General features: G+C 44.6%; 1 protein-coding gene across 2 annotated transcripts in view; it reads left to right on the top strand.

Moving 5' to 3' along the window:
- The window catches only part of ush2a (Usher syndrome 2A (autosomal recessive, mild)), a 154,739-nt gene that overhangs the window by 135,169 nt on the left and 8,212 nt on the right, over nt 1–11,358 (top strand). For both annotated transcript variants that reach the window (XM_086107236.1, XM_086107237.1), the window contains exons 74-81: nt 3,572–3,653; nt 3,735–3,880; nt 4,459–4,800; nt 4,872–5,233; nt 6,172–6,541; nt 6,993–7,274; nt 7,539–7,708; nt 8,717–9,047. In XM_086107236.1, the coding sequence (XP_085963362.1) occupies nt 3,572–3,653; nt 3,735–3,880; nt 4,459–4,800; nt 4,872–5,233; nt 6,172–6,541; nt 6,993–7,274; nt 7,539–7,708; nt 8,717–9,047 (2,085 nt within the window). The remainder of the gene's footprint in view (nt 1–3,571; nt 3,654–3,734; nt 3,881–4,458; nt 4,801–4,871; nt 5,234–6,171; nt 6,542–6,992; nt 7,275–7,538; nt 7,709–8,716; nt 9,048–11,358) is intronic.

An 11,358-nucleotide genomic window follows, 5' to 3' on the forward strand; every position in this document is an offset into this window, starting at 1 on the left:
TGGAGCAGGGAGGGCAGAGGTGGCCTGCGGAGCGGGACATACCTGAGGCCCACCAGTTGGTCCACGTTCATTAGACACGGCTCTCTCATGTATGATCACTCACTTGACTGCTACCTGTGCATGTGTGTCAGTGAGCGAGACAAAGAGAGAGGAAGAGTGCGCATGTGAGTGCGTGGCCATATGCTAATGTTGCTCTGTCCCCGTGTCTCTGCAGGGCTCGGTGCTGGGGCTATTGTGAGATAATCAGCATAATTCTTTTGACAAATACACATGGTTACTCTTAATTAGTGTCACACACTGGTCCCCCCGGCCGCACAATGCCTCTCCACCTGAATATCATGCACCCCCCCCCCTCCACACCCACACACACACATACAGATGTGCACTTTTGGAGACAGACGCATAAACAAGATGCATACAGATGTTGGCTTGTTAGGGTATGCATGCAGGCACGTTTATTAAATGCCTTCTACGTGGCAGTTCAGACACACCAAACAGGAGACAGAATGAACTTCTCGTCATTCTGGATCCTCCTACGTTCTGTCGTTTGCACTTTGTCCCCGTCCTTTCCATCTGCGCCGGTCTCTCACACTCTCTTCTCCTTCCCCTGCCGTCGTCATGATTAACTGGGGGTTGTGGTCATTCCCACATACATGTGCTTTGGCACATTGATTTTAGGTTAACCTGAACCTTTCTTTTCATATCTCACACCAAAGGCAGTCGGGTTTTTTCACACTGACCTGTGATCTTTGATTATAATTACCATAACTGTAACTCACTTTATACATGTGATTATATAATATACTGTGGAACCTCTTAGGTTGGCCGTAATCCATTCCATCCGAAACACATTTTCCCATATGAGATAATGGAAATAGAATCTGTTCCCAGGCAAGTTTTTTATAGTTGACGAAAACTCACAAAAGAACGACAGGAAAAATTGCAAAAACATTTTCATTTACAAAATGAAATTAAAATGAAAATGCTTAAAAACAAATGACATATTTTGTTTGTACAACTATAATAACAGCAAAAATGTCCTTTGATTTTATTTTTGTCAATATCATAACAAACTTTATGGGTTATTCTTAAGTGTATTTATTTTGTTATCGATGTACAGAAGAAGCGAAGTCAAACAATTGTTTGAGAATTGTAGTTTACTTTATTGCACAGTATCTAGTGACCGTTTCTTCTCCATATTTCACTTGACAAACACCACATCAAAAAAACTAAAACTATTAAAAACTATATGGCTCTAAAAAGTAATGAAAACTCACTGAGTTTAGAAAAATAAAACAACAAAAGTCAAAATGAAATAGAAACTAACCATGTTGAAACATTCCAAACTATTTCAACCCCCTTTCCAGGTCAAACTGTGGCCAGCATAACACCAGTTTTAATTGAATCAGCGTAACAAAGTGTGAAAAGGCATTGAGACATTAAAATGTGTACAGGGGTCCTCAATTTACGACAGTCCTAACAAAAATCATTTCGAGGTTACAAAGGGCACACATTCCAAAATACACATATAACTGAGAAATTATAATATATCTTTTTTTTATATATTTGCACTGCTAATTTGCTAAATCGGCCAATCCTGTGTGTCTTTCTAACTGCATGAACATTTTTCACGGTGAGTTTCCTTCTACTGAAAAAGCACCAATAGGTGAGTTTGTAAATAGCAAATCTCTAATCGGCTGGGGTTTACCGTCCCGCTATAACGCGTTTACACAACAGGAAACTGCAAATTGCAAACATGCAGCACTATATTAAATCGGTAACAAGGTGAACCTCCTTTGTGTTGTCCTTCACAGCGCAGTTCAGCTTGTCATCACTTTTATTTCTCTGTTGCCATTGCCCACCTAAAACTTTGCGTTACCTCATCTTGTTGATTTCTTGATGTCTTTGTGTGCTTATGCATGCGCGTGACTGTGTGTGTGTGTGTGTGTGTGTGTGTGTGTGTGTTCGGGACAAATTGTTATGAAGGGGGCTGTTAATGGAATGTAATAGTAGTGCGCTTCCATGTTAAAGTGTTTGATTACAGCCTGCTTGTGTACGTGTGTGCGTGAGCAGTTAGCGGGTTGACGTGCTCAATTTGCTCGCGCGTCCGCGTGTGCGTGCGTGCGGCGAGGAGGCCATTAACGCGCCGCGTTGCAGCGATAAAGTGTTTGAATGTATTGCCATCTAGAGGCGTGTAGCAGAGTCTCTGCGCTCCTATAAAAGCTGCCAGCGCCAGATGCTGCTATTGACAATGTGCATATGTTAAGCGCTTTATAGGCCACATGCCTCACATATTTCACTGGCTTTTAAGGTGGAGAGATCTCTCATTCGCGCTCACTTAATCTGTCTCTCTCTCTTTTGTAACATCTATCTCCCCCCCAACTCACACACACGCACACACTCTCTCACCTCTTATCGGTTGAGTCGTTCAGTGTCTCCGTCCGCTTTTTATTTGCGTCACCTGTTACTTACCTACTCACCGATTACCTTTTTTTCCATCATCCATCCATCCAACCATTTTCCGATCCGCTTATCCTCACTAGGGTGGCGGGGGGTGCTGGAGCCTATCCCAGCTGTCTTCTGGTAGTAGGCGGGGGCACACCCTGAACCGGTTGCCAGCCAATCGCACTCTTGCCTTATTCCCTGCCCGCTATATCCTAACTTATGTACTGTGTTTTGGGTTTTTTTGGGTTTTTTTCCATGTCCCTGCCTCTCTCTTTACACTTTGAACTTGTGTGATTTGCAGGAGGATTTAGTTTGCGTCTAGGGGTGTCCAGGGATTTATTAATCCTATTTCACTGCGTATGACAAACATGTTGGCTGGCAGACATGGAGACAGCCAAGACATGCATTGGGCCCATTGTTCAGGCACTTCATCCTTCGTGCCACGCCACGCTGATTTGTCTGGGTCTTCCTTTAAATCCGTTTGAATTGGGGCCATTTGAATCCCCTCGCCGCTGCATGGAATTGGCCTAACAGCTAATCTCTTTATGTGAGAGCCCGAGGAGAGAGAGCTGTTGTTCGTTTTTTTTTTTTTTTTTTAATAATAGCAGCTTGAATATTTGAAACACGTTTCATTTTTTGTTCTCATAAACGTGCACACACATACCAAAGTTGCTTTCAGTCTTACGTGTTTAAGTGCTCTATCCCAGACTAGCATCTCATCCCTCTCCAGACATCCGTGCGGCCCTTATCAATTAGTAAATGTGACGTACATGCTGTCGCGGTTGAGTGCCAGCTTTTTGGGCTGGGTCCTGTTGCCTAAAGCTACTGGCAGACACACTGTGCCTCTGTTTGTTTGAGAGAGAGCGCTATGAAAGGATGCACGTGCGATACAAACACTCAGCAGGCTTTGAACGCAGCCTTCAGGGACGGCCGTCTGCCAGTCTGTCGCTGCCACTTCCTGCTCACTCCGTATGTTGTAATGTTGATATCGCAAATCCACATGACGCATTATTTTAGCTCGTCATTGTTTCAGTCTTTCCTTGCTGTGGGGAAATATTTGCGCTTTTTTTTTTTTTTTGCATGACTATGGCAGTCTACTTACGTTTTTGCCCATTTTCATCTTCAGGGTTTCACTCTCGAAGCAACCATTTTTGGCCTTCAGCCCTACAGCGACTATAGTCTACAAGTGGAAGCTGCAAATGAAGCAGGTTTGATTGTGACTAGTTACTTTCGAATCATTCCAAAATAAACATTTGATTACATTTTGAATGTTTTTCTAACACCTTCAGGCAGTGTGTTAAGCCAGTGGGTTGACACAAGGACTCTTGAGGCCTCTCCAGCTGGACTGGCTAACTTCAGTGTGGAACAAAAAGAGCAGGGCAGGTCGTTACTGCTCAACTGGGATCCACCAAGTTCTCCAAATGGAGTCGTCACGGTATATGCTGCACAATAATAGAAAACCAAACAATCGGATAGGTTCACCATACGGGTTATCCTCTTGGGTCAAGTTGATGCCAGCTGCGTACATCTAACTGAAATGTTTTTAGTCATAATTATAGTTGACGAACGAGAAGCTTTATCTCTGCATGGATTTTGTGCCAGAGAATAAGATGAATTAAATGGCAACTTCAGTGTAATACAGCTTCAGTCAGAAATGTTCCAAGTGAAGTAGCTGTGGGCTGCCAACTCTTAGTGAGAAATATGACTATGACACATGGAAAAAAAACTGGTTAATGCTAATGACAAAAAGTTTAGTTTAGGCATTAAGTTGACTTGCTAACTTCTCCAGCCTGGAGAAGCTCATTCCATCCACCTTGCACTTTGTGTGTTTTATGGTTAGCTTTCATTGCCCGTAAGTGTGAAAATGATTGTGAATATTTGTATGTCTGTATGGGCCAAAAGAGGACAAACTGCTATGATAGATGATTTAGCCGAACTTGGGGTAAATACAGAAGTAGACGTTATCATTTTCCCATTGTTTGCTAGACCTCCCCGCTTCCTCTTCCCCATCAGGTGTACAATTTGTACAGCGAGGGCATCCTGGAGTTTAGCGGGCTGTCACGCAGCTTCCTGTTTCGGCGCTTGGAGCCTTGGACCGCGTACGCTCTGACTCTTGAAGTCTGCACGTCAGCAGGGTGCACACGTGGCCCCCCTCAGCATGTCACCACTGCGGCCGCTCCACCCGCCTCTCAGCCCCCTCCCACACCACTTTCCGTCGGTTCAGACCACGTGTGGCTCACCTGGGGACCTCCCGCTCAGCCGAACGGACCCATCGGCGAGTACTACTTACTGGGGAGAAGTCTGGATCAGGTGGGGAGGGGAAGAAGCAGAGAGGAGGATGCGCACAGAGAGAAAGTTTGTATTTTAATTCTTTTCCTAACATGTCATTTAATATCTCTGCCAATCACCCGCATTGTCACGAACAGGTGCTCTTCCGAGAGTTATCCCCACAAGAAAATGACACTTTCGCCTACACAGTGACTGGGTTGCTTCCTTGGAATCAGTACGAGTTTGCCGTACGTTCTCACAACCCCGCCGGCCACGCCCATAGTTCCTGGTCAACGGTGACGACCAAACAGGCCCCCCCTAGCGGCCTAGGCCCACCGACCGTCAGTCACCTTCAGGGTCGACCCAGTGAATTGTTGGTGTCATGGACTCCTCCTCTCAAACCCAATGGCGTGCTCCAGTCTTACAGGATCCAGAGAAACAACGTGAGCTTCTCCTTCAGTTTTGATCCGACGGTGCTCAGCTACACCGATGAGGATCTTCTTCCCTTCGCTAGCTACAGGTAAGGCTGGTTTAAACATACTACTCGGGTCATGTTTGACTGTATTAAAAATACTCTAAATGCCATTTTTTGTCCACCCTGAAATGTGATCACTGTTCTAAAGTGACACAGAGGTACACAAAAAATGGAAATATTTTAAAATGTCATTCTTTTTTTGGCGGTTCTGGGGCAGATTTGACTCATGTCTTCAAAAGGGATTTTTAGATATACCAATGTGTTAAATTATGGAAAGTGGTGGTAATAGTTGAAATCTTAAAACTGCCTATGTGCTGTTGTTGTGTTTTGTATTTATTAAACCGTTATTTTATTCAATTTTATTTTTTTACGAAATGCACTAAGGAGTGGCACCCAAATTTCGTTGTACTCTATACAATGACAATAAAGGCGATTCTGATTCTGAGTCAGATTTTTTTTTTTTTTTTTATTGAACAACGGTAAGAATGTTCAAGAGGGAGCTTGAAATGGTCTCACGTGTGCCTATATTTGTTCCCGCTTAAACATGCACCAGTTGAGTTCATGAGGAATCTCGAAATGGTGAAAGAGTCCAAGTCATATATTTTTCCCGCAGCAAAGTGCACTTTTTGGCTTGTGAAGAATCATGGAGCAATCTCGAAAAAATAATCGAAGATTAAAATAGCATTACACTGAATATACCCACTAAACATAGAGTAAGGGCCAGAAGTCATACAGAGGTCGGACGGTGCCTTGACAAAGGTGCAAAATCTGCACTTGACAGCAATCACCCATCTCTCAATATCAAACAGGCTAATAATACATTTGAATTTGATCTTTACTCCGTTACATGATTTTGACCATTTTTAAGAGGACATTTTGGCCTCGGTCAAAATCGACCCCGAACGTATGAATGTTAAATGAACAGTGACGACAATGCCCAAATCAAAATCTCGAAATGTTTATTTTTCTCTCCTCTCTTCCAGCTATTCAATCACAGCCTGTACACCCGAGGGCTGCATCACAAGTCCTCACACTAACATTACCACCTTAGAGGCTCCCCCCACCACCGTGGAGCCTCCCACAGTGAACTCCATCACATCCAGCAGTATGGACATTTCCTGGACTAAACCGCCCACCCAGAATGGGAATGTGACTCAGTATGTACTCGAGGTGAACAATGAAGAGGTTTACCGAGGAAGAGACCTGAAGACCGTTCTGGTCAACCTTCATCCTCACACATCCTACCAGCTTGTGCTGTTGGCGTGTACTCGTGGTGGATGCACCGCCAGTGCAACAATAGTTGCTGTGACAGAGGAGGCTCCTCCTTTGGATATGCCCGTCCCCACTTTAAAGGTACATTAGCATGTTAAAACCATTCATTTTTTTCATTCATCCATTTTCCGAACCGCTTAATCCTCACTAGTGTCGCGGGGGGTGCTGGAGCCTATCCCAGCCGTCTTCGGGAAGTAGGCGGGGGATACCCTGAACCGGTTGCCAGCCAATCGCAGATGTTAAAATCAAATGAAATGTATAATCTTGCCAGCAAATAAACGTTAAAAACCTAAATCTGTATGCGTTCCACTCAGTAAAAGTATATACCGGTAGTTGCGTTGTGCTCAGCTATAACACCTCAACGTCAAATTTCACAAGGAACAAAGTCAACATATGCTCCCGACTGTGGTTGCTTTGTCAATATTTCATGTCTGCTGTTTGTGGCACAATAGTCCAGTGACAATTGATAATTCTCAAGGCCATTTTCCTGCTGGAAATAATTTTAATGCAACCTGTAACTTTTCTACTTCAGGTCACTGGTCCGGAGTCAGTAGAAGTAAGCTGGGCACCACCACAGAATCCCAATGGCGTCATCACAGGCTACGAACTCCGCAGAGATGGCCAAGTAATTTACGTGGGCCCAGAGACTCATTACCACGACTTCACTCTTCTGCCCAGTGTGGAGTACAGCTACTTTGTCAGAGCCAACAACAGCAGGGGAGCTGTGAACAGCGCCGCAACCTCAGCAAAGACTCACCCAGCGGCCCCTTCGGGTGTCGGCCCCCCCTTGCTGTCGCCTATGGGACCCGATCAGGTTGACCCAAACTCACTGAAATCTACATAAAGATTTACACTCAGTGACCTGAAAGTTACAATCTCATGAGATCCAACACAAGAGCTGCCTCAAAATGAGAATAACTCATGCGTCGAAATGTTCAGAAATCGGCTTGCTTGTTTTTAATCGTATTGGGCATCATTAGCTGATGGACCTACCGGTAATCCTATGACCAGTGAGGTTATTTTACGGTTGCATTGTCCTTCTCAGAGTCTTGACCTGCATTTTCGTTGTCCTGTCTAGGTGAAAGTAGAGTGGAATATTCCTGCCCGCCCTAATGGAGATATTATAAGCTACACAATATATCACAGAGAGCCTGTCCAGCTCAGTGGGAACAGCACCGTGTACACTCCAAAGGATGGAGTCTTCTCCAAGAGACACACGACTCTGCAGGGTCTCGCTCCCTACCACAGGTTTTTCAGCAGTTGTTTCCTTCCATCCATCCATTTTCCGAACCGCTTGATCCTCACTAGGGTCGCGGGGGGTGCTGGAGCCCATCCCAGCCGTCTTCGGGCAGTAGGCGGGGGACACCCTGAATCAGTTGCCAGCCAATCGCAGGGCACACAGAGACGAACAACCATCCACGCCCACACTCACACCTAGGGACAATTTAGAGTGTCCAATCAACCTGCCATGCATGTTTTTGGAATGTGGGAGGAAACCGGAGCACCCGGAGAAAACCCACGCAGGCCCGGGGAGAACATGCAAACTCCACACAGGGAGGCCGGAGCTGGAATCGAACCCGGTACCTCTGCACTGTGAAGCCGACGTGCTAACCACTGGACTACCGGGCCGCCAGTTGTTTCCTATTTTCCTAATATCCTGTTTGGGAATTGACACGGGTTAATTCTCTTTGTCCAAATGAACTTCACACATGATGTGTGTCTTTTCAGAGTCTTTATCCTGCTGCCTTGCATTTCTCTACAACAGGTCTTACGCTTTAGTTGCTTTCGTTATCACTCCCCACAGTATAACAAAGTTAAACTGAAAATTCCGTGGACCAGAATGCCCTTCACGATATCGGATGCCAAATTGAAATTACTCATGCAAAATAGTATGTGGACCATACAGAACTGCTGAATCAAGCTTAAATTAACGCCTTCCTGGTTTTGTTGGATTTTATAGCCGTTCTCCAATAAAATATTGTATTTAATGTTGCAATATACACTCACTGACCACATTAGGCTCGCGCGCAAAGTCTAATATGGGTACAGGCTTTCCCAAAAGTGTCATTGTTGTAGTTCGCAGTGGTGAAGAACAATGCCGCATCATACGGAGAGTTGTTTCTGATATTTTGGTTACCTTATTTAGCCCACACCCGCACACTACAATCACAATTATAAATCTTAAATTCGTATTTCTAATGTCTATCAATTCCTATCATTAGTACACACAAATGAGTGATGTTTAATTGCGTACAGGTATGAGGTGAGGGTGGAGGCATGCACGGAGCTGGGCTGCTCGTCCAGCGACTGGTCATCCATCCTCACACCGGAGGCTCCCCCAGCTGGACAGACGGCGCCACTCTTAGACCTGCAACCTGACAGCTACACGGGCCTCCAGACAACCTTCCTCCTTACCTGGTCCCCACCGGCTCAGCCAAATGGGAAGACCCCACGTTACGAGGTGTACCGCAGACTGGAGCACACCACCGATAGCCGCAGAAATGATGCAGCAACACTTGTCTACAATTACTCATCCACAAATTGCAAGGATGAGGGGCTCCTGCCATTCACCATTTATAAGTACCAGGTAACTTGCTCTTAGTTCCACACTAAGACACACACATATTTGCAAACAGCTATCCACAACATTGTTTCCAATTAGTGTGCCACACCACATTAAACTTGCATCTTCCGCATAGTGTGCAGGGTTATGCAACTTGTTGCGTGACTCTGAATACTTTGCTATATGTATAATTTCATATGTAGCTGTGATGAAAAAGTGAAGCATAGAGAGTCTCAGATGCTGAAAAGCACAAGTGCAGTCAAGTCAATGAGTGGGGCAATCATTGTCAAAAGCGTCTCTGACACACACACACACATACACACACACACACACACACACAGAGTATAGCAACAGAGCCCGTACTATCCCGTTCATTCTTGACAGTCATGCCATGTTGTTTGTGGTTCAATAAAAATTCAGTCTCGTTCGGCCATGTTGCCAAGTGTGTGGCAGGAAATTATAAATGTTTACGTAATTGGTTTGAAAATGATTATTTATCGCAGGCACTGTATCTTTGTTCAGCTATCTATGCCAGCAACGCACAGTGACAGGCGGAACTATTAAGTGCTCTTCCACTAGATGGCGAAATTTACAATTCACTTGTGTATCTGCCTGGTACCATTCATACAACACAATAATGGCTTTGTGTTGAACTACTGTATAGGGGCTCAGATGTCCCTCTTGGGATTATCATTATTTTATTTGGGAAATACTGATTCACACAAAAGCCAAGTATTCAGACAGGTGGTAAATAGAAGGCTTCATATTCGTCCTGTTGTGCTGCGTGTTGATATGTTAATTGACAAGCAAGCCCTTTGGAAGCAACAATAACATTAGCATCCCTGCCTGTCAGATGTACGAGCCGAGGCCAGAGAACCTGTGTAATTGATTGAGTTTGCCTGATTGTGGTGCCGTTTTTATTTACGAGGGTCCTAATTTATGACAGGAAGAAGGAGGGAGAGGAGGAGCTTTGGGAGATGACGGGCGGGCAACGGCGCCATTAATCACGGCGCCCTCAGAGTACCCCACTTCCTGATTACCGGCCAGCCAATCGAGTTAGCCGTTAGTCCCCTTGGTAACAGTGCTTGTGTTGGAAAGACCTTTTAATGGTGACCGCTACATGTCCCCTGGGGATTTTCCAACGGGGGACGAGGTGTTGCTATGTTTGTGTTGTCCATGGTCACATGCACTCACGGGGGTGTTCCACGTGAGTTTGTTTGAGTCACACTGCGAAGTTACACACACACACACACACGCCTACACACACACACACACACACACACACACACACACACTAAGTCTCTTTTTCGATGTCACATTTCTTCATTCGCATTCACCGAGTTATAATCCATATCACAATGAGTCGGGTGCAACCACTTGAATGTTGCTTTGTTTACTGGCAGTTACCGTCTCTGTCTTAGTGTTTCAGACGTACACAAGGACGATACGTCAGCTCAGTTTAGCCGTGCCAGAGAGAGAAATCATATTAGGCTAATTACACTGGGTCATAAGCTCCTATTGACAGCTTTATGCGTCATTTTAATTACTGCCCACTTTCACACAACTTAGCCCCTTCACCTCAACGAGATGCACCCGCCAAGTCGCTCTGCCGGCCTATCAGAGCACTTCCACGCCGCCTGCTATCCAACAGGCCAATAAAAGCACTCAAATTCAGCCGGGAAGTTCCCCGTAGTCTTTTGTTGCCATGGCGGCAAACGGAGTGTATTTTTATTTTGTGTCTAACAAGCCAAATGGTGGCCCAATAGGAAGGGAGAGAACAAGAGAGGAGTGGAAGCAGTAACAAGTCTGTTCATGATTTAAGGACCACAAGATTGATCAAGGTGAATGTCATCTCGCGCGCTTCAGGTTGCAACTTCTTCTCGCTGTTACGTCTGTGTGACAGCAACTTTTTAATCACTTCTTGCAACGCAAGACGTTTTGACAGTGTTGCTCCCTTGTTCAGAGCATTGTTGCTGGGCAAACTATTAAAGCATTTTGATTTGCTGGCCATTCCAGAAGAAGTAAATGATGAGTAGGTTTAAGGTCCAAGTTTACAGAAAAATGCAGTCAGTCATTTCATGAATAAAACCTAACTAAATTTAATGCAAAAGTATAGTTGTTGTTAAGCCCAGACACATCGCATAATAATAGCTAATTAAAAATAATCAATATTCAGATTCATCTTTAGTCTGAATAACTGACAATATTCTTAGCATGGTTCATTGTGACAAATGAGAACAACTACATATCTTGATTAAGCACACCCCAAGATAACTGCTGATACTGTATTGTTGTTATTTACATTTTCAAAGCAAAATCATATTTTTGACTGATA

The sequence above is a fragment of the Hippocampus guttulatus genome, chromosome 3 (assembly GCF_054856545.1).
Source record: "Hippocampus guttulatus isolate MCC_2025c chromosome 3, RoL_Hgut_1.0, whole genome shotgun sequence".
Taxonomy (NCBI): Eukaryota; Metazoa; Chordata; class Actinopteri; order Syngnathiformes; family Syngnathidae; genus Hippocampus; species Hippocampus guttulatus.